At 38.7% G+C, this 24,738-nt stretch overlaps 1 protein-coding gene across 6 annotated transcripts in view; it reads left to right on the forward strand.

Annotated features, from left to right (window-relative positions):
• Nucleotides 1-4,092: 4,092 nt before the first annotated feature.
• Nucleotides 4,093-24,738, forward strand: part of RANBP3L (RAN binding protein 3 like) — a gene marked incomplete at both ends in the record, with an annotated part of 47,615 nt that continues 26,969 nt past the window's right edge. For all 6 annotated transcript variants that reach the window (XM_079702028.1, XM_079702027.1, XM_079702030.1 and 3 more), the window contains one exon: nt 4,093-4,183. In XM_079702028.1, the coding sequence (XP_079558154.1) occupies nt 4,093-4,183 (91 nt within the window). The remainder of the gene's footprint in view (nt 4,184-24,738) is intronic.

Here is a 24,738-nt window from a genome sequence, read left to right on the forward strand (position 1 = left end):
AACATACTGCTTTCAGCTACACTGGCTTGTTTCCAATAGAAACTGGTGAGTCAAAACAGAGAGTCCTCTGAGAGCAGAAGTGTAACTGAACATGCTGTATAAGAGCCTGCTCTTGACTCAGTCACAGGGTCACTGCCCAGGGCTCACTCAATGATACACAACAGTGGGACATAGAGGAACTAGGCAGCAACTTTCCCCGGTACTGTCCCTATACTCTTAGGTCGTGGACTGGAAACTACTATGTTTAGGGAGTGTTTGTTTGGTTTCATCAGTCCTCAGGAAAGATATAATGAATGAAGTAGTGGCACAAACCAGAGCTGTTTAAGCAGGTTAGGCTTGCTTACTTTGATAACAGGACTTTATACCGATGCCATCTAAAAAAAGCCAAACTCTGAGAAACAGAGTAGAGTGGTGGTTGCCAGGGGTTGTCGAGTATTATTGGTCAAGGAGTACAAACTTCCAGTTATAAGATTAACAAGTTGGAGGATCTAATGTACAGCACAGTGACTATAGCTAATAATGCTGTATCATATACTTGAATATTGCTAAGACAGAGTAAATCTTAAAAGTTCCCACCACAAAAAAGAAATGGTAACTGTGTGACAAGATGGCGATGGTAGCTAATGCTGTGGTGATAATCATTTTGCAATATAAAAAATGCGTCAAACCAACATGTGTACCACCTTAAACTTACACAGTGCTATGTGTCAACTGCATCTCAATAATGCTGGCATTGGGGGGTGGGAGTTACGTAAAAAAAATACATATATAGATTTTTACTATATATATACCCCATACCCCAGACTCTGAAATTGGGGCTCAAAACTCTCAAACTTTACCACATTCCCTGGGTAATTATGGTAGTCAGCCAAGTTTGAGACTTGAAGGCCTAGATTTTCAAATACACTCCCAAATTCTACTCAGATTCTCAGTTTAAAATCTATTTTTTCTTCTCAGGCTTTAGTCAAAGACAAAACAGGATATCTCTTCCCTTTCCAGGCCTTCATATCCACAGAGCGAGTGTTGAATACTTTCTTGCATTGCTTACTAAACATTTGTTTCATTTGACAAATGAAGACACAAACCCAGAGATGTTAAGTTCCTAGTTCAAGGTTACACAGTACACTAGTGGGAGTGCTGAGGTTAGAAAGCTGGCTCTATGGTCAGCTGACCATTCCTTTCCTTCTCTTTTCTCCCAGCTTTACATTCATTTGTGAGTAAGAAAAATGGAGGCATATAGGGGACTTTTTGAAACACTAGACCCTGCATTAGGATAAATGTAGACGCTAATTTCCAAGCAACATTTCCTCTCAGAGAGAAACCTACAGAATAAAAAAGACTTAAAGAGACATAGTGGGCTTCCCTGGTGGCTCAGTGGTTGAGAATCTGCCTGCTAATGCAGGGGACACGGTCTGGGAGCCCTGGTCTGGGAAGATCCCACATGCCGTGGAGCAACTAGGCCCGTGAGCCACAACTACTGAGCTTGTGCGTCTGGAGCCTGTGCTCCACAACAAGAGAGGCCGCGATAGTGAGAGGCCCGCGCACCGCGATGAAGAGTGGCCCCCCCTTGCCGCAACTAGAGAAAGCCCTCGCACAGAAACGAAGACCCAGCATAGTCAAAAACAAACAAACAAACAAACAAACAAACAAATAAATAAAAGATTACTATTTTAAAAAAAGAGAGATATAGCAACCAAATACAATGTGTGGACTTTTGGGTCCCAATTTGAGCAAAATACCACCTGGATATTTAATCACATTAAGTAATAATGCTTAATTGTTAAAAAGGTGACACTTTTATTATGGTTCTATTTTTCAAAGTCCTTGCATTTTAGAAATACAAATTGAAATATTTATGAACGCATTTATGTCTGGGATGCTTCAAATCCAGTGGTGGAGTGAGGGGGAAATGTGGTTGTGATGAAACACACATTAGAAACAAGGTTATCCATGAGCTAATAATGACTGACTCCAAGTGATGGGTGCATAGGGCTTATTATGCTATTCTCTCTTCTTATATATATATATATATTTTTTTCTCATTGTAAAACACTTTTTAAAACATTCATTTCTCTCAAGGCCTGGCTTACAGTTTTGTGGGTTATTTGATTTACCTACATGATAATACGTTTAGTGAGGTCCACAACTAGATAGAATATATATATTTTTAATATAGAGCACAATTATTTTATTTCACTAATGAATCAGAAGACATTTTTGATATTATAATAAGCGTTCCAATGCAAACAAACCCAATAAGTTACATGAATCCTTTTTAATGTTGTTAGATTCTGTGATACCAACAAATGTGGGGAACACATAGTGTTGGTGCCCTCTTTCACTCTTACTTAATGCCAACATAAGCATCTTCTTTTTTCTTTTATATTTAAAATGTCTTTTACATTTTTAAAATTTTTTAATTTTTAACACCTTTATTGGAGTATAATTGCTTTAGATAGCATATTGATAGCTTTATGTAATTCAGCAAGAAAATACCTCAGCCTCCTACCATGACCATTGTGAAGCAGAAGATAAATACCAGCCATTTAAAGCAGAAACTATAGTTCTCTAGTAACAGGAATCTCTTTCAATGTAGCCAAACACTTCTATAACCTGTTACACTCTGAGGGACCTAAAAAACTGCAATAGGTAAACTATTTACTAAAATAGTAAAAGCAGTTTGACAAAAATCATAAGAATTATGAAACAGCAGTTACATTCCATAAGAGTTTTCATAGCTCAGAGTATGCTTGGGGAACTGTTAATTGCCTCAAAGTGAAATGAGGGTGCCCACCAGGATCCGGCTAGGAGGTAAATTTCTAGTTAGGGTGTCAAGCTTAGCACCAGTTTCCGAATGTGCACAGGAAACTGCAGGTTCCAGATTTTGAGGCTAAACAGCTCTGCCTTTCTCCTTGTCCTTGCCCACCACGTCATCTCTGAATCTACAAGAGCTGTGAATCTTGAAGGGTAGGATCTACCAGCATTCATTACAACTTCAGAGGTAGCAGGTTCCTAAGTTCAATGAAAGGTGTTTGGGGTTTGTCTTTAAGCAGGAATGAAATACGTTATTATTTCAATGAAATAGAAACGATTTTCAGTATTTCAATGAAGTATGCTATTTCAGCACAAGAAAACACTGGAAATAGCTTTGTCTTATGACCTAGAAGTAGTAAAAGATAATCTAAGGGGAAACAGATATAGATCTCTGGAAAGATAATGTTTTGTGTTTTTATTTTTCTTCCAGAGCTCCAAATAATTGCCTTGACAGCAGTCTGCTCTAAAACGGCCCCCTTCTGAAGACTCAAAGGTGTTTACAGAAACTGAAAGTTCCAGCAGTAGATTTCCATGAGCTCATTAGCAGTTCCTTTAGATGTCGGGTATACACGTCAATATCCATGCGGTATAAACCCCTGCTGTGAGCTTTCGTTTTAATTACAAACAAAGTAGCAGAAATCAGATATGTGATGACTGCAACGTTGGGGCATCTTTTTACAATCCCTGCTTTGGTCACTATTATTCAAAGCAACTCCAACGCCATTTCTTGCCTGCCTCTATATGCTAATCAGCCTAGCCCACTCGGCTCCTCCCCCTTCCAGCCTCCTTTAAGAACCGTTCACTTTCAGCTGTCACGGAGGGTAACTCAGACCAGGCTTAGAAATCACTTGATTTAACTCAGCAGCGCTTTTTTTTTTTCCTTTGTGTATGTATTACTCTAGCAGTCGTCTCTAAATACTCGGGACATTAGACTTCACGTCAGCAGAAGGAGTCGATCATTGCAAAACTGTAATCTGTTAGAAATACTTTACTGGATTTTACACTATAAGGGGGGAAGTTTCAATGTGCTTTGTGTTTGTATCCAAATGAATTGGCATTTATATGTAGGAGAAGCTACAAGTTAGTAAATACTTATTTCAAGAATCATGACTAGGAAACACTTGGAAGTTTATTAGAGAAGTAAATGTTTTTCCACGCAAGGACAGGATCTGCCTGTACCTCTGTGGTTCCGGGTATCGTGTGAAGACCATTCTAGGTGACTGGCCAAGGGAAGGAATACCCTACTGATACTGGAGCCACAGCCGTACTGCGAGTACCATGTCTACCATACAAAGAAAGGGCAGCAGCCACCTGTTCAACAGTTTGCACACCTGTAGACTGAAGATTCCAGAGGACCAGCAACATCAAGGTGAGTCAGTCAGGCTAATGGGTTGTGTGTTCTGTGACCTCCTATCCATTTGCATTTCCGGAAGGATGGTGGGCTGGGGAATCTCTGCTGTGAAATGCTTTGCAATCTTTCATTTTTAAACTCTGAGAATAGACATAATAGTGCTGTATAAGGGTGAGTTAACTTGCATTCACTATTGGTTTTTAAAGAACTATAGAAGACTATTGAGAATGCATATTCCTTGGAGTTGTCATTCTGAAACTTATGTGCTTACACTTCCAACCACTGTCATTTTTCCACAGTACTCTGGATTTTGTGTAATTCAAAACACCGATCTAGGCAAGGCTGAGTCTGCTACAGGGGAAATTTGCTGAGAGTGGCTTTAAGTTAGTCTGCAACGTTCTCCCTTGTCCTACCACTAATGGTATCATCTTGGACTTAAAGTTTAAGCCTAAATTTGTCTGGATCTCTGGCTCATTCATTTGTGGTAGAAATAAATATATTCTTGGCTCTTTCTCTTTTATGGTTCTGGAACAGATGGAGACAGACAAGGAGAAGTGTCACATTTCACATGATGGGCACTCATTCAGACTGAACTATCTACCTTGCAGCCATTTTCACCATCAGTCTTAAAATTTCAAATCCACTACTCAGCCAGCTGCATCAATTAGCGGCAGATGGTTGACATGAATAGACAGGATGGTCCCTCCAATCCACTCTGTCAGGGACACCAAGGACACTTGTAGAAAAGGCTGGGTGTCAGGGATGACATCACCCCCAAGAGGTTAAGGATTTAGCCCAGACATTTCTAACTTCTCCTCAATACCCTCAATAGACAGATGGATCTGTCTATGTATGGATCTAGACTACAAGCTCTTTATTTTTCCATAGACACAGCTTTAGATTTCAGTGGCATGAAGAGTGTTGGCTGAAGGGCTGAAACCTCCCATTTCCAAGGTGGCATCTGTGTGCTAACATTTGTGTGAATGTGTCAGGCCACCTCCCTGCTTCAGTTCCTGGACTTCATGCTGTACAAGGCTTAGCAGAGTGTGGGTATAAAATACTTCCTATTAAGTGAAAACAGCAAAAACTACTAAGACCCTTTTGTACCATCAGGGCTCATATAAATTATTTTGAACTAACTGCCTAAGAATGTAAAGTCCTAGAATGTGCCAGGGTTTAATCACAGCACTGTCAAATGTACTTGCTTCTCTATTAATAGACAATCTAATTCATCATAGGTTTTTCTGTTTGCTGTTCATTTTGTTTGAAATGTTTAAAGCTACCTTCCCTCTCCCACAATTGTTGATGTAATATTTATTATAGTAACCTTGCTAGGGGAAGCATAAAGGAGATGGTAAAAATCACCTGTAAAAATCACCACCCAAAGATAGTTGCTATTAACATCTTAATGTATAGCCTTCTAGCCTTTTCTTATATGCACATGTACAAATTATTCTTTTGCTTGATTTTTTAAAGTAAATATAGACTTATTTTGTACATAGAGTTTGCAAACTGCTTTTTAACTCAACAATAGATTATGAACAAATTCCCTTGTCATTATATATTCTTCTACAAACTTATTTTTAACAGTTGTATACTATTCCTTCATATGGATGTAGCAAAATTCTTTTAGGCAATTTACTGTGGCTGGACATTTCATTGATTTCTAACTTTTCACTATTACAAGCAACACTGTGTTTAACATACACTAATGGATAAATCATTGCCGAGATAAGATTATTTTCTTGGAATACATTCTTAGAGGTAGAATTGTGGAGTCAAAGGATATGCATGTTTTTAAAGATTTTTCAGGGTGGGGGAGGCAGATGGTCCTCTAATCAGCAGTGTAGAGATATAGAGTCTCAGTAATACTGGGTATTATTTTAAAATTGTTTTTTTTCCAATTTTATAAGTGGAAAATAGTATCCCACTGTTGCTTTAATTTAAGGCAGGCCGTGTTGATGGTCTCTGCCTTACTGGCCATATCCAGAACAGCCTGGAAATTGTGATGACATATTTCCCAAAATATCAACAAGATTAGAAGTCTGGTCTCCTCTTGCAGACCAAAGCTTTTGCCTAGAATGTTTTGAAAGCAACCATATTCTTCCACAACTGAGTCTCAAAATATCTGCCCACATAAACCACAATCCATAAAGTTGTGAAGCATGCTAATGCAATCCAGACTGGCCACTGACTGCTACAAGAGATGTCATCTAGAGATCTGATTTGACAAGTGACACTGGGCAGTGTTTGCATTCCAGTTACTGTCCTAGAGTTTAAAAGTATTCATTCAGTGCAATGGTTCTGACTTTTCCACCAAGCTATATTTGTACCTTGTTATTATGCAAAGTTCAGCAAAGGTCCAAGGAAGCAAAGCCATTTGTTTCAGAGAGTGAGGGCTGGCTGTGGATTTATTCACTGAGGTACTCTGAGTTTGTGGCTTTGGCCTACCACCAGCCAGACTAAGATTCCAGCATACAGGTCAGGATTAGTTGACATTTAACTCTTCTGAGGCATAACCAGGTTCAACACATGCGTACTTCCCAGTCCTCCATGCTAGATGTTAATGTGCTTTATGTTAAGTCTGAGGTATTTAACCCTTTCCACCTGGTCACTCACAAAATGTGCTTTTTGCATGACCACATAGATAAAAGTCACTTATTCTTCAGCAATTAGCTGGACAATGACTATGCAAAACACTGTGCCAGATGCTGGGTATGTATGCTGAGCTAAGTCAGCTAAGCCGCATGCTGTCCTGTCCACATAGATTTTACACTCTATGGCAACAGGTGCTATACTAGTCCAGAACAGAAGTCCAGAAGGCTAATCTTTCTACGGTTGCTTCTTCTGTGATATTTCAAATTCATTTGTCTATAACATTGATCTGAGACCACATTTGTAGACATTAATTTATGTCTATAAATACTCAGCACAAATTTCAGTACACATTACATGTACTAGGCAGATTTAACGATCCTTACATTTTACAGTGCTTTGAAGTTCACAAAGTAGTTTCACAGACATTATCTTATTTACTTATACAGATGTGTATACATATATACATGCATGTATACATGTATGTAATGTGTGTCTACATACATGTAGGTCTGTATGTTTGTGTGTACACATGTATGTATACATCCTATTGTTCTCTTTCTCTGCAGAAACTTGATTAATACACTACTTCACCTGGTTGTTATGAGAATTAAATAAGATAATGTATGTGAGACTACTTTGTTAACCTCAAAACATGTACATATATACATACTCTATATGTATATACATGTGTGTGTATATTGAAATATACAGATACATATAGATAATGATATAGAGAGAGGGAGAGAGGTTATTTTAAGGGACTGATCACATGATTATGCAAGCTAGCAAGTCCAAAGTCTGTTGTGTGGGCCAGCAGGTTGGAGACCCACATGAAGATCCTACCGATGTTGCAGTTGAAGTCCAAAGGTTGTCTGCTGGCAGAATTCCGTCTTCCTCAGGAGAGGTCAAACTTTTGTTCTAGTCAGGCTTTCAACTGACTGGATGAAGCCCACCAACATTATGGAGGGCAATCTACTTTACACAAAGTTCACCAATTTAATGTAAATCTCACTCAAAACACTCTCACAGAAACATCCAGAATAATGTGTGACCAAATATCTGGCGCTGTGGTGCAGCCAAGTTGACACATAAAATTAACTATTACAGGTAAGCATCATTAGCCTCATTTTTAAAAATGTGGACACTAGGAATCTTCAAGGTCAAGTGATTTTTCCAAGGTTACATAGTTATTAAAATCTACATTCAAGGCACTTTCTGTTATATATAGCTGTCTCATAAAATCCATGATTCTTAGTGTTACCATGATTAATTTTCTTCATTGGTCCATATTAGAAAACCTCTGCAGACCCAAGATGCATTGGGATTCCTCTTGATTTTCTTTGTGTGCTCTGACACCAATTTTTTTTTTTTTGTGGTACGCGGGCCTCTCACTGCTGTGGCCTCTCCCATTGTGGAGCACAGGCTCTGGACGTGCAGGCTCAGCGACCATGGTTCACGGGCCTAGCCACTCTGCGGCATGTGGGATCCTCCCGGACCAGGGCACGAACTCGTGTCCCCTGCATCGGCGGGTGGACTCTCAACCACTGTGCCACCAGGGAAGCCCCTGACACCAATTTTTTGACACCACTGGGTGTCGTACAATTCAATTCAATTCTAACACTACTTAAGAGTTAGCAAAGACCCCAAAAGTTAAGGGCTCAGTCTCACAAGACCGCCCCCCTTCAAATGCCAGTTACAACTTTCAGGTGTCTCCAAGATACCTACATTTCTGCCTGGACAACTACAAATTCAAGGCTTCTCACAACCCTCTCAGGTTTTAAAATTTGCTAGAACAATTCATAGAACTCAAGGAAGCTCACAATTGCCATTTTATTATAAAAGATGCCATTTTATTATAAAGGATACAAATGAACAGTCAGATGAAGGAATACATAGGGCAAGGTCTAGGCAAGTCCTGAGCACAGGAGCTTCTGTCCCCGTGGAGTCTGGGTGCACCACTCTCCCAGTACATCAATGAGCTCACCGACCAGGAAGCTCCATTGAGCTTGGTGTCTGGAGTTTTTATATGGGATTTCATTTTGTGGGTATGACTGATTAAATTGTTGACCATTATTAAACTCAATCTCCAGAAGACCTACATGCACTTCTGTTTTTCTTTCACCAAAAGGGAGCTTCAAAGAGATAGTTTTGTTCTATTTGCAAAGCATTTAAAGTCACAGATTGGTAGAAACAAATGTAGATCATTTAAAAATTATTAAAAAGGGGAGAACTCATATTCTACTCATTTATCATGTTCAACCTCACACCCAGGACAGGAATCCTTTCCATAATAAGCCTTCCTAATGGATGGCACATATGTGAGGATTTGGAAAATTAATGTAATTATTTAAACTTCACTTTCCCACCTTACACTTGTTAGGATGGTTACTATTAAAAAAAGAAAACAGAAAATAACAAGTGTTGATAAGAGAGTGGAGAAATTAGAACCCTTGTGTTTTGGTGGTGGGAAAGTAAAATCATGCATCTGCTGTGGAAAATAGTATGGTAGTTCCTTACTATTTAAAATTTTAAAATAGAATTATTCTATGAACCAGATATTCTACTTCTGGGTATATACCCCCAAAGAAGTGAAAGCAGGGACTCAAACAGATACTTGCACACACAATAGCCAAAAAGGGTAGGCAACCTATGTGTTCATCAACAAATGAATGGATAAACAAAATACATAACTGGATTATTATTCAGTTTTAAAAAGGAAGGAAATTCTGATGTAGGCTACAACTGTATCAGATGGATGATTCTTAAGGATATTATGTTAAGTGAAACAAGCCAGTCACAAAAGACAAATACTGCATGATTCCACTAATATGAGATATGTAGAACTGTTAAATTCATAGAGACAGAAAGTAGAATGGGAATTTCCAGAGGCTTGGCCAGGGGCAGGAAGAATGTTTAATGGTATACAGTTTCAGTTTCACAAGGTGAAAGAGTTCTGGAGATTGATTGAACAACATTGTGAACAAAGTTAAAACTACTGTGCTGGGCTTCCCTGGTGGCACAGCGGTTGAGAGTCTGCCTGCCGATGCAGGGGACGTGGGTTCATGCCCCGGTCCGAGAAGATCCCACATGCAGCAGAGCAGCTAGGCCCGTGAGCCATGGCCGCTGAGCCTGTGCTCCGCAAAAGGAGAGGCCACAACAGTGAGAGGCCTGCATACCGCAAAAAAAAACAAAACAAAAACAAAAAAACTACTGTGCTCTACACTTAAAAATGGTTAACATGGTACCTTTTATGGTATGTGTATTTTACCACAATTTTTTTACAGCTATGGCTGTCAAAGCCATCCCTAATTACATTTCTGAAGTTAGACTTAAAACAACAAAATTAAAGTAAAAATAAACAAGAAAACTCTTTCATTTTCCTACTTCTAAAACCAAAGCTAGGAGGAAATATTCTACTCATCCATGATTCCCAAAAGCTATTTCTTTGAAAACATTAATAAAATCCTAACTAGACTTATCAATAAAAAAGAGACAAAACAGGGACTTACCTGGTGGTCCAGTGGTTAAGACGCCGTGCTTCCAGTGCTCCACTGCAGGGGGCATGGGTTTGATCCCTGGTTGAGGAACTAAGATCCTGCATGCTGCACAGTGCAGCCAAAAAAAAAAAAAAAAAAAGAGAGAGAGAGAGAGAGAGACAAAACACATAATCCATTATCAGGAATGATACAGAGTGCCATTACAGATCCTTCAAATATTAGAAGGATAACAAGGGAATATTATAAACAACACTGTGCCAGAAAGATGCAGAAAAAAAACATAAACAAAATTCAACATTCAGTCATGAAAAACTTTTAAAGGATTTGGTATGGAAAGGAACTTACTCAACCTGATAAAGAACTTTACAAAACCCAGCATCTAACATCGTACTTTCAGTATCAAGTGAAAGGCTGAACACTTTCCTGCTAAGATCAGAAGATAACAAAGATGTCTGCTCTAATTCCTTCTACTGAGCATCATACTGGAGGTCCTAGCCAGTGTACTAAGTTAAGAAAAAGAAAACAAAAGGCTTACGTATTGGAAAGAAAGAGATAAAACTGTTTTTATTCACAGACAAGTGATAGTCTATGTAGAAAAATCCTTAGGAATCTACGTCCACTGCTCAAAACACTAGAACTAATAATAATAAATAATGAAATATGTGCAAGACCTGTACACTTAAAACAGACATTGCAGAGAGAAGCTAAAGAAGATGGAACTAAATACATGAATTGGAAGCCTCAATATTATTAAGGTATTGATCCTCTTCAATTGATCTAGAGAGTCAAGGCCATCCCAATCAAAATTCTAGCAGACTTTCTTTTTTGGACAAGCTGATGTAAAATTTATAAGGAAATGCAAAGGATCTAGAATAGTTAATCAATCTTGAAAAAGAAATACACAGTTGACAACTTATACTTTGGATTTTAAGCTATAATAATCAAGGTGGTATAATAATGGTGTAAGGATAGAAAATCAACCATTGCAACAGAAGAGGGAGCCAAGAAATTGAACTATTATTCATATGTAGTCAATTGATTTTTGACAAAGATACCAAGATAATTTGAAAGAGAAAAAGATAGTCTTTTCTGTAATAATCCTGGAACAAATAGATAAACATATTACTAAAAATGAACCTTAATACCTACCTCATACAAAAATTAACTTGAGATGAAATATACTAAAATGCAAAAGCAAATCTATAAAGCTCCTAAAAGAAACCAGAAAACTATCTTCACAAAGTTGGAATAGGCAGGTTTTAGACAGACAGAAAAAGTGCTAACCATAAAAATTAGACAAATCAGACTATCAACACTAAACGTATCCGCTCTTTAAAGGATAATATTAGGAAAAGAAAAGAGAAGACTGGGAGAAAATATTTGTAAAAAATGTACCTGAAAAAAGACTTGTAATCAGAATATATAAAGAACTTAATGTAAACAATTTGATTAAAAAACGGAAAAATGATCTTGCAGGCACTTCAAAAAGAATATACAAATGGCCAGTAAGCACATCAAAAGATGCTCAACATAATGAGTCATCAGGAAAATATAATTAAAATCACTGTGAGATACTGTTTCACATTCACTAGAATGGCTAAAATTAAAAACACTGTTGATACTATGTGTTGGGGAGAACGTGGAGAAACAAGACTCCTAATCATTGCCGTGAGGTGGTATAACAACTTTGGAAAACAGTTTGTCAGTTTCTTATACAGTTAAATCTACACCTACCCTATGCTCTAGCAATTATATTCTTAGGCATGTTCCCCAAGAGAAATGAAAATAATGTGTCCACAAAAAGCTTGAGCAAGAATGTTCATAGCAGATTTTATTCCTGTGAGCTTCAACATGTGAACAACCCAAGTGTATATAAGCAAGGTAAATGGATAAGCAAATTGTGGTCTATTCATATACTGGATAACTACACAGTAGTAGCAAGAAATGAATTACTGATACATGTACCACAGAGATGAATCTCAAATGTGTATAACAGCTTGGGGGTAAAAACAGGAGGCTGACCCTGTGGGATGAAGGACCAAGATCTTGGCACACATGTTAACGCATACACCAGAATGCTGCCACACGTTTTGGGAAGCTCAGGCAACAGGATACCTTTTAACACTTATTGATATGCCATGTTATGGAAGGCCATCTACTGAGGATGCTCTAGACACCTTAGATGGTGAGTTCCACTAGGGGACCTATAGGACCCCTTTCAAAACTAAGCTTCTATGATTTGTCCATAATTATTTCATTCATGTTGATGTTGTCTCCTTAAGTGTGTTGTACAAGTTCTTTGAGAGAAGTAAACTGAGTTTATACCCTGGACTACACCACAGTGCTAACATGTCACTTACAAACAAATCACATTTACGGAGTGTTTGTCATAGGCCAGACACTGTTTTAAGCGCTTTTCAGACACTGAAATCACATTTACGGAGTGTTTGTCATAGGCCAGACACTGTTGTTAGCTCGTTGCTTTGCAAAAGCCTCATGAGATAGGTAATGGCCAAGACCTCACAGCAGGGGTGTAGAGGCCAGATCCTAACCCAAGAACCCTGACTCCAGAGCCTCTGCTTTAATCCATGCTCACTGCCTCTTATCGGGCACAAAAATAGATGCTCAGCTAAGCACTTATGAAGGGCCTGAGTGATGGCTGGCCCTTGAACTCAATTTGTGGTTCAGTTGTTCAAAATGTGTTGTTTTTGAAGTCACCGGTTAATTTCTATATAAATTACTAACCACATCCAACTGTCTCAGAAGGGGGTATTTGTCCCTAAGAGAAAGAGGTGAGAAAATGCAGCTGTATCAATGCAAACACATCAGCCCAGAGAAAGTGACCTGCTTGCTGGGCTAGCAGTTTTCTTTTAAACAACAGCACAGTCCGTATCTCTCACACTGCATGAAGTGTGAAAGACAGCAATGCACTGTTTTTGGAACTGGACTGATATGGCCTTGGAGAAATCCTTCATACTTCTGACAAAATAAACAAGCAGTGTCCAAAACTCCAAATTAAAAAGGGCTAAATAATAGTCATTGTTATAATTCACTTTTTATTTAAATTGAGGATTCTATTTAAAAAGTGCTGGCTCAACCATTATATTAAATCATTAACTTGACACGAAATCTTAAACAACATTTCGGCAAGGTAAGTTTCACACCTGAGTTGCTTTTTTTTTTTTTTTTTTTTTTCGGTACGCAGGCCTCTCACTGTTGTGGCTTCTCCCATTGCGGAGCACAGGCTCCGGACGCGCAGGCTCAGCGGCCATGGCTCACGGGCCCAGCCACTCCGCAGCATGTGGGATCTTCCCGGACCGGGGCACGAACCCGTGTCCCCTGCATCGGCATGCGGACTCTCAACCACTGGGCCACCAGGGAAGCCCCCCTGAATTGCTTTTTAATGAAGTCTGTTGGCAAATCTAGTACAATATCCAAAAGTCAGGATTTAATATGCAATCAATACCTGTATTCAGTAGGAAGCTGCATTCCTTCTACCCAGATGTCAGATAGCTCACCCCCTGCGGATGGCAATAAACAAGCAAGGCAGAAGTCATAGGTATAAGATCTAGACTGCTAACAAGTGATGATGGTCTGAAGATATATTTTGAAACTAACTAAAGTAACATCAAAAGGGCATAAAACATGTATGTGTGAGCTGAGCCAGAAAGAGGACAGGGGTTAAATTGGAACTGAGGAGATGGGACCTGATCTCACAGGAGAGAGAAGGAAGAAATTTTTTAAGTGGCCTATATCTCCACAGAATGGGATCAGGTCCTAAAAGAATGTAATGCTGACAGGACATAAATTCTTTTCCCTTAGCAGATCCAGAGAAACTACCAGACGTCCAGAAACTACAGCTCAGTAACTTGATCATGCCTCTAGAGTAGCGATGCACCTAAGTGAAAAAACCATACTTCAGATCTATATAATGACTGGCTTAAGTAACTGGCACCAAATCCTTTCTCGTCCTGATAAAAGCAGGTAATTTGTAACAAAGAGGGATGCTGCCACCTAGAGAGAGAGGGTAAAGTAAGGAGAAAGTTTTTGAATGTTGGAAATGGACTATTTTGGTCTAAGGTTGGCTGTGTTAAACTTTAGTTGTCCGCAGAGAAATGAAATTGCAGATAAGTATTTGTGTGCATGTGTGTTTTTATAAGCTGAGCATGGGTAAGACATATAACGGTGCTACAGATTATGAGGTTCTGTTTGTTCAACAAGGCCAACTTTGTTATAAGGAGCTTCATTCTCAAGCTTCGGTGTTATTTGCCATATTTCTTTTTGAAAATTGAGTAAGCTAAAATTAATTAGTAGAAGTGATTGTTTTGTTAGTGGGATGAAGCAAAGTAGGTTTAGAGGGGTTTGTAGAGAACAACTAGCTACAAATTTAAAGATAAGAAAAAACCAAAAAGATAGAGAAAACAAGTCTTCAAAAAAAACCCCACCATAGGGACTTCCCTGGTGGTCCAGTGGGTAAGACTCCGCGCTCCCAACGCAGGGGGCCTGGGTTTGATCCCTGGTTGGGGAACTAGATCCCGCACACATGCCACAACTAAGAGTCTGCATGCCAGAACTATGAAGTCCCCATGCTGCAACTAAAGATCCCGCGTGCTGCAACTAAGACCTGGTGCAGCCAAAAATAAATAAATAAAATAATAAATAAATAAATATTTTTAAAAATCCCCACCATAACAGATGTGCCAAACTTCTTTCTATCTTTGTGAACATTTCTCACATTTTAAGGCTTAAACTCAAGATACTGTTCATTATCTTGCTCACAGCATGCAATTAACACTTACCAAATAAATCAATATTCTTCTTCCCAAAAATTTCCTCCGAGTGATTGATATGCATAAATCATTGAATGTTGGGGCTTCAAAGATCACGTAGTACAACTGAATTTACATATTAGAAAACTGAAACCAGAGGAGCTAAGTCATCTACTCAAAGTTAGTAGTTAGTGCAGAGAGCTGGGACTGTATGTGCATCTACATCTATCTAAGAATTTTATGATATGAGGACCATCATTATTAAAAGTATATAACATAGTTAAAAAATTAAGATGAGATAAACTTGAGTTTTACCTCATTAAAAAAATACCCATAAGAAGAGTACTTGGTATGTAATATTAATACATATTAAGCATGTAGAGAAAATGATGAGTATGTCAGGGAGGGAAGAAGGAGAACTGGGAAGAGTAGAGGGAGGGAAACGTGTAGGGAGACAAGGAAGGTGGGTGTTAGAGAGAAACATAGAGCCAAATGGAAGCAAAGAAAGGAGGAGGAGACAAATGAGGGAAAGCTGATTTTAAAAAAAGATCCGGGCTTCCCTGGTGGCGCAGTGGTTGGGGGTCCGCCTGCCTATGCAGGGGACGCGGGTTCATGCCCCGGTCTGGGAGGATCCCACGTGACGTGGAGCGGCTGGGCCCGTGAGCCATGGCCGCTGAGCCTGCGCGTCCGGAGCCTGTGCTCCACAACGGGAGAGGCCACAACAGTGAGGGGTCCGCGTACCGCAAAAAAAAAAAAAAGATCCAAAATGTGGTATACACATACAATGGAATATTACTCAGCCGTTATAAGGAATAAAATTCTAGCATATGCTACAATACAGATGGACCTTGAAGACATTATGCTAAGTGAAATGTCAGACCCAAAAAGACAAATATTGTCTGACCCCACTTACATTAGGTACCTAGTCAGATTCATAGAATCGGAAAGTAGAACAGTGGTTACCAAGGGCTGGGAGGAGAGTGGAATGGGGAGTTCGTGTTTAACAGGTATAGAATATCAGTTTGGAATGATGAAAAATTTCTCGAGATGGATGGTGTTGATAGTTATGTATTGTGAAAATACCTAATAACACTGAACTGTATTTAAAATGGTTAAAATGGTAAAATTTATGTTATGTATATTTTCACACAATAAAAAATGCTTCAAAAAAAGATATCACATAATTACGATATCTCCTCTGATCCTTTCATCTTGACTTGTCATAATAGTTCAATGACCATAAAAGCTTGAAGGAAAGAAAATGAATAAATATAAAGGATGGTTCTCAGTTTTTTGGGGGTTCTTTTTGAGACTTTTTCAAGTCATATATATTTGAAAATTGATATGTTTTTATCCTGTTATCTTCTTTAGCATGGTGAACAAATGTTTCTGGTAAGGTTTACAAATCGCTACCTGGCCTTTACTTCTCTCAAACTAGTTCTAATGCAGAGCAGTGAGACGTGTGTGCAGAACCATCTGCCGTAGGCGGCACAGTACCCACCCACCCCCAACCCGCTCCATTTCTGTGCCCCGAGGGCGAGCAGGGCATTTCAGTCCTCGCACACGTAAGGTGAGGATGAATGTTGACCTCCGGGGGCTTCCGCGAGTTCCCAAGAGTAGAACGGGGTCCAGGCCTTCCGGGCTTGTGAGGGCCTTGGGTGGCAGCCCTGCTTTCTTCCTGCCTAGGCCTCCGAGGTGAGGTCTTGTTCTCAGTGGAATAACATCCATTTATTCCTGTGAAACGGGAAAACAAGGAGCCTTTTCTCCTGCTTGCTCAAAGGCTCAGGGCAAAGAGGAGTGAGTTTAAGGAAGAGAGTTTGGGAATTGCAAGAAGTTGCAATCAAGCTTCTCTATCCGGCCTTGGAATCCACGAGGGAATTTAAAAATAGTGTACTTCTTTACTGAAGAGGAAGAGCTTAAATTGATCTGGATTCAATATATGAAGCAGCATTTCAGCCATATCTAATAGTCTTTGTGAAGAGTGATTTAATTATTACTAATATGATACTTTGTGTCAAAATCACCTCTTTAATTTTAGCAGTGCAGAAAACGCTAGGGAATTACTTAAAATTATCAGATACCATTTTAAACCTGTACAATACTTATCTTCAACACGCCATGAAGCCTAGACTATACTTCCATCCCCTCCTCCCTCAGCAAAATGGAGAGACCCACTTCTAACATATGGAAGCATTTTCACACTGCAAGTTATTCTGAGGGGAAAATATGTGATTTATAAATGCTGTCAAATGAAATATGTATTTCCAAATGGTACCGAGTGGACCAGGCACATCACAAGACACGTTCTGCATCTTTACTACCCCATGGGCATAAACGACGGAATGGTCTCGAGAAAGAGCAAACAGCTCTTTCCGGTGTTATCAATCCAGAGGGCCCACATTTGCTGCTGACAAACATATTCAAGTAATTAAAGATTACAGGTAACCTCATCACAAAAGCATACAATAGTTTACATTCTATAAACTATAAATATCTATAATACTTATAGATAAAATAACACCTTCAAATTTTGGAGAAATGGGTATGCTCTGTCAAAAGTAATACATTCTTCTGAGTCATTTTTGCCAGTGGCTGAAAATAAATATTGACATAGAGGTTTTAAACTGCTAGGCTCACCACGCCATTTGCCTGCCAACATTCTCAAACAAACCTTTTAAAGTCAAAATACAAACAGAAAATGGTAAGAATAAGTGAAGCATCTCGCATGTTTACAGATGGCAAAACAAAAGTGCAGGAACACTGACACAGTCTGGGATGACATCTCAACTAGGCTTGTACAGACCACAAAAGCAGAAGGGCTATCACAGCTCAGGTACATCACAGCTTCATAAGAAAAGAAGCTGTAAAATAGGCATTTAACTAAGCCAAGAGGGAGCCTTTCTTAGAGGAAAAAACATGAGATTCAGAGTTAGCTCTCATGTGTTTTACTCCCAGATCTCTAAGTGCGAGCTGCGCGACCTTGCACACATCTTGTAAGTCTGGAGGCTTCGTTGTCTCATGATCCAAGGGTTTAATAACTTACCTCTTGAGGACTGTATCATGTAGTAAGAGCTGCGGTTTACCGAGCATTTCTCATATGCCAGGTACTGTGCTTAGCATTTTATCTACATTACCTCGCTAAATCCTTACAACTTTGTGAAGTATGTCTTACTATTCCCATTTTACAGATGAGTAAACGTGGCCTCAGAGGGATCAAGTGATCTGCCCTAGCTCACAAAGTTAGTGAATTGAAGAGACGGAATTTGAATCCAGTCTCGTTTTTGCCAAAGTTTAGGTTTATAAAACCCTGCATTCTGGCTCGTGGTAGTCATTTACTTAGTCACCAAAGATTAATATATTTAAACATGTTTTATAATAGATGAAGTGTGACACAAATATACATTTTCACATTACACATGTGCATAAAAGAAGCATCATGGGAGATCAGCAAGGTCTAACTTTTAGGTCATATAAAGTTAAACATTTCAAAAGGCAAAAGGTTAAAGACTAGTCATGACATGCATAAGCCTGTCATATGGTACTGTTTTAAGAAGAAAGAAAAAGAAATAATTCAAAGAGTCATGTTTTGACACTGAAAACAATAGTAAAATTTAATGGAGTATGCTGTGTTGGCTGTTGAAAATGGTCTCTTGGAAAACAAGAGGGTCTTCATGAAACCGTTCAACTCACTGATCATCCCCAAATATAAAGCACACTGCACATGACGACCATGTCTTTTGGGATACATTACGGAACACTCTCAAAAATATAAAGCCAGTTTCTTCCTTCATCACTGTATTTTAATCTGCAGAGTGATTTTGCCAGATGTTCTGTATCAAATGACTTAATGAAAGTTTTCTGTTTTTTTAAATCTGTGAAGTTCCCTAATGACATTAATGAAGTACATGACTTTAAGAAATGAGAAGAATTTTTCTTCAATTGAATTGCCACAAATCTCCAGATTCTAAAATGCAAACGAAACCAAGTCACTGGCCATAGCCCACTACCACATATGACTGGATTATAAACTAAGCAGCATGGTTTGGTGTTGAGGTTGGGGTGAGAACGCATTAAACACAGAGTTTTCAGGGGCTTGGTCCGACCTCCAGAAGGGTAGCAAGGTCTGTGTGTGACACAACCTCTAGTTCTGGCTCACATCAGATACTTTAATTATTTTTATGTCTTGGTTTTCTGAAATTGATCTGTGTCTAGATTGGGACCAATATACAAACCAGTTGAGAAAAGAGTCTAAAGTCTTTGGAACTTACAATGAATGGATCTCTTGAAGACTAGCATCATAAGAAGCAGATGAATTCAGAAAATCGGATGCATTAGACAAAGTTCTCAGTGGTAACGGCTGTATTCAATGGGTTGCAAGATACTTTTCTCATCTTCTTCTCCAATGTCCTATTCAGAATGTCCCATTCTGAAAATGAGTAATTTCTTTATCTGCATGGTATTTATGAGAAAACGGATAGCTTCCTTCGTTTTATTCTAATATTGATTCTTTTTTTTCTCAAGTGTGTGCTCACATTGAATCAAAACGAAGAAATTCTAGATTTCTTAGAGCAGGCAGTTTATAATTCCATTTCCAACAAAAATTTACAGCAGTTCAAAAAATTCAGAATTGGGTTGAAAAGTGTTTTCTCCTTTTACTTCCTATAATGTATGTATTACAACACACTTGTATTCATAGTACACAATTGGTTATAACATCAGCAGGGACGACAAGGCTGGAATTGTTCCAGCAGGGTCCATTTATCTTGTGTCTCAAGTTGAGCTGGTGCTTTGTGAGTTCAGCCTGGCAATTTCCTATGTAAACTGCCTGTTTCACTCTGCGGTCCTGGTTATTTTACCTTCAAGTCAGTCAGTACAAAACATCTGATAAAGTAGAATCAAGAGTGTCTCATCATAGTTAATAATAGCTCTGTGGCCCTACCACCTCCTTCTGTAAAGACATAGTTTTTTTAATATTTTGGTGGGTAATTTGTTGTTTAGTTCATTCCTTTTGCATTTTTACAGAGTTCCTCCATAGATGGCTAGAAATGAGTACAGAATGTCTTATGCCTATAGTTCCTTCATGAATTGGCACAGATTCACTTTTCTTCTGGGGCAACAATTTGTCATTTCTTAAAACTATCTTAAAATATTTTAACATAGATTTGAGGGCTTTTTTTAAAAAAATCAAGATTGTGATTCAGACCCTCTACATCCCCTCTTCCTGGGTCTCCTGCTATGATTTATCTTTTTTTCTACAGAAGATGTCATTTTTTATAGTTGAGACTTTAGATGTTTTAAATTCCTGTTGAAAAATCTTTGAACTATGACAAATGCTTTAGATGTAGTTTATGCTTTCAGGCTAAATTTTTGCTTTGCAGAAATAAACATTTTAACTGACATTTAATAATCCCAAGCAAAGATATTTTCTAAAAAATTTTCCATTACTCAGATATCAGACATATTATTAAAACAGAAGACTCCTTGCATCAGAGAGGAAATCATTGTTTTAAGCAGAATATCCGAATGACTGATTTCAATATCAGTATCGAAATTTCAATATCCTAACTACAGGCATTTCGTTTTAGGTCTTCAGAGTAGCCCTTGACTTCACCTTACACTGAATCACAATAATCATAGTGTGCGGTTTGAGTTGTAATTATTTTCTCGTTAACTGTCAGGTTACTCAGAACGTCTGGAGGTTTAGTCATTAACTCCAAGGGTCTCCACTGCCATCTTCCTAGATTTGGTCTCAGTGGGCAGACACCTGGAGGTGCTCTAGAGGACCAGTCCTCAAACACGTATACAGACCACCTGGGGATCTTGTAAAATGCAGATTCTGCTGCAGTAGGTCTGGGGTGAGGCCTGAGAGTCTGTATTTCTAAGAAGTCCCTGGTCAATGCTGCTAGTCTGTCTGGACCACACTTTGAGGGGCAAGGATCTCTAAAACTATCAATGGGCCATGGGCCTGAATTCAGAAACTTCCTGATATTAAAAAAGAAAAAGAAAGAGAGGAGTAAAACAAGGAAAAGTGAGAAGAAAACCAGGGGTAAGAATAAGGTAATGAGTGAAAGGAAAAAGAAAGACCTTTGAGGAACAATTAAGAATTTTCCCCAGAGCTAACAGGGTAGCTAGGTGATGGCAATGACATAGGACTGGAGGGGAGGAGGGAAGGGAAGCTAACTTTTATTGAGTGTCTTCTGTGCAACCTGTGCTCTGACATATTGCCATGTGTTTAGGCATGTATATGTAAATGTATATATATGGATATATATATCTATGTATATATGGAGGATGGATCGATGGAGAGATAGATATTCTGCCTTGTTCCAAAAAGGTTTGAAGAAGCTGTACCAGGTGCTCTTACATGCACACATTCCTTCAATCCTCATAACAACCCTTTTAAAATATATATCGAGAGAGATGAGAAAGCTAAGCCTTGCAGTCATTTTTTTAAAAGCACAGCTCTAGGATTATCTAACTTCAGAGCTCCAAAATCCATGCTTTGACCAGTCAGAGAGCCAGACACGAGTGAAAGAGGTGAAGAGGACGGTTTTGGAGCATGAGAAGAAATGAGAAAGGAGGATGTGGCGGAGACACATGGAAAAATCCAGGAAGAAAGGGAGAGGAAAATGCAGGGCACGCCAGGGCTGCAGTCCAAGTGGATAATTCCAGTCCTGGTAGCAATTAGAGGCGACCCATTTAGCAGTGTCCACTCCTCTGCAGGGGGGTTGTTGCCACCATCTTTCCTGCCAAGAGTGTTTCCACAACCTTTGTGGCCCTGGTTGGAGTAGCCTGGTTCTATCCAGTGTGGAGAACTCAGTTTTCACCTTAATCACCCTAAACTACCAAGCAGGATGAAGCAGTCTGCCAGACTCTTGGTGGGAGAAGCCATGTAGCAGAAACTTGGGACCCCTAGAGCTTCCTGCCCCCATGCCCATTGGGACTCCATTCTCAGTCTCTTCCTCCTCTTCTGGATCTGCTTTTGGCTCAGTAGATACTCTTAAACCTCCTCCTCTGAGATGACTGAAAATCCTCCAGTTACTTTCCTACATGAAACAGGTTTGTCAGAGACTGAGTGCCAATAAAATATATTGAAAACAAAAAGGTAGGAACAAGACCTTACAACTCACCCAAAATTTGGGGGGAAAATTATGGTACATATTAGAATAGGGAGAAAAGAAGTGTATATTTACTGTTAACACTGACCTTTACATTACCTTAGAATCCTGAAGAACAAAGCTCTTACCTTATGCATAATGTTCTAGCTGAATTCTTGCCTGGAGATGTGAAGGAGTATTTTGAATGAAGGTGAAGGATAAGAACATAAAATGCCTTTCAGTAGATTAGGCGGCATTATAAGGAGCAGATCTTTAGTTATTCAGAAGCGTGTTATTGCACTCTGAATTCAGTGAATCCATCTTGCTCACACATCTATTTCCATATATCTCTATGCAAAGAACAGGTAGGCCAAAGAAATAAGATACTGGGTACTTGTTAAGCAGTATAATTCAGTAAGAAGTCTGTTGTTGGCCAGGAGCGTGAGAATTGTCCTTTGATCATGAGTGTCTGACACTATGGTAGAAAAGAAATTATTTTCAAATTTGGTTTTTATTTTTTCAAAGTTATGTATATTCATGTGGTTTAACGGATCAAATGGTCCTACAAGACTTGTCTGGAAAAAAGTAGCAAACTCCTCCTGGCCCCTTCCTCTGCTTTCTTTTTTCTTGGTCCCCAGAGGTAACAGCATCCAACTCACAGCTGTTTCTTTTGTATTAACCTCCATATAACCAAATACCAGGCATTTAGGGCTACTTCTTTATATTTATGTTTAGGTGCTACTGGTTTGCAACTATGGAAGAATTTAGGTCCCTTTCACAGATTTTTCTGACCCCTTCAACCCACTACCACCATACACATGAATGCTTTCCATGCCCCCATCTTCCCAAAATCACTGCATCAGAAGTCTGATTAGATCAATATTCAGTATTCACATCGTCATGATTATGTAATATATTTTGATTAGGTTTGTTTTCCTGCCCAACTTTTTGTTTTCTCTGGATTTAATAATTGTGTCATATTTTTGTTTTGTTTTGTTTTCTTAGTTCTCTATGTACTAGTTACCAGTCAACCCCCAAAGTCTCTTCCAATTATCTAAATGTGCTTTGAAAATATTCAGTTACTTGAGATATTCAACTGTTTTTAGTTCCATCCTTTTGGAGACGTCTTTCCTGGAGTCTCCTCAGGGACCTCCCCCATTGTGGACTGGTGATTCTCTGCAATTGATGTACTGCTATCGCTCTGGGCTATCCTCTCACCATCATCCTGGAGGTTGCCTTCACCTCTTTTGAGTCGGTGTCCCTATTTCTTGGCTACTTAGTTTACTAGCTCTTTTGGTGGAGCACTTCCTTTAGAAGCATCCTGAGAATGGGTGCATGTGGGATACATACTTTGAGAGCTTACAGTTGGAAATGTTTTTATCATGTCTTTACACTTAATTGGTACATTATATTAGCACATAATTCTAGACTGGAAATCATTTCCTTTCAGAGTGTTAAAAGCATTGATCCTTTGATTTCTAATTTACAGGATTGTTGTTGTGAAACCTAAAGCCATTCCGATACCTGACCCTTCATATGTGACTTTTTTTTTTACCCCCTTCTCCATGCCAATAGGACCTTTTCTTAGTGGTGTTCTAAGATTTCATGATGTGCATTGGTACGGTTCTATTTTCATGTATTGTTCTGAGTATTGGATTGGCTCTTTCAAACTGGAAACATATGTCTTTTGATTTGCGGAATTTTAATGATCTATTTGTTGATAATTTCAAGCCCTCTTTTTCCTGTATTCTTTTTCTCTATAGCTTCTATTAGTCAGGCATTGAAGTGACTCTTGGACTGCTCATCTGAGTTTTCTTATCTCTTCTCACATTTTTCATTTCTGTTCTTCTGCTCTGCTATATGGACTATTTACTCAATTTTATTTTCTAAATCTTCTATTGATGTTTTTAAGTCAACATTGATTCTACTACCATATTTTAAAGTCTAAATTTCTAAGAGCTTATTCTGTGTTGCTCTTTTTAAAAAATAGTATTCTGCTTTTGCTTCATGGATGTTTCATATATGTGAGGATATTAATTATATACATATTAGATATATAATTATAAAATATATATGTATGAAAATAAATTACTTGTATATAATTTTAGAAAATATATATTAAACTCTCTGCAGAGTCTTTTCCCTCCAGTTTACTTTCCTTCTGTTAACTCATTCAATCACTGAATTGTATGTCTGGTGACCCTTGATTGCCTGCTTATATTTAAGAAAGGGGAACTCACTAAAAAGCTCATTGGCAGCTATGTGCACTTGTGCTGGGGACTCATCATCTGGTTTGACCATTCACTGAGAAATTTGTTTGCCAATATCTTTTGTTCTTTTCTTTCGGGTTGGTCAGACTCTCCAGAGAAAAATCTTATAATTTCCTGCCTGGAGGAAATAAACCTGGCTGCCAGCATTCTGTGAACTGAGTAGAGGGTTCTCAGACAGAACCTCAATATTCTGTATGCGTGGTAGGCAGTATAACAGCTCCCTAAAGGTGTCTGTATCCTAATGCTCAGAACTTGTAAGTATGTACCTTATGTGGCAAAAGAAACCCAGTAGGTGTGGTTAAGTTAAGGATCTTGAGATGGGAAGATTATCTTAGATAATCC

The sequence above is a fragment of the Hyperoodon ampullatus genome, assembly GCF_949752795.1.
Source record: "Hyperoodon ampullatus genome assembly, chromosome: 4".
Classification (NCBI taxonomy): Eukaryota; Metazoa; Chordata; class Mammalia; order Artiodactyla; family Ziphiidae; genus Hyperoodon; species Hyperoodon ampullatus.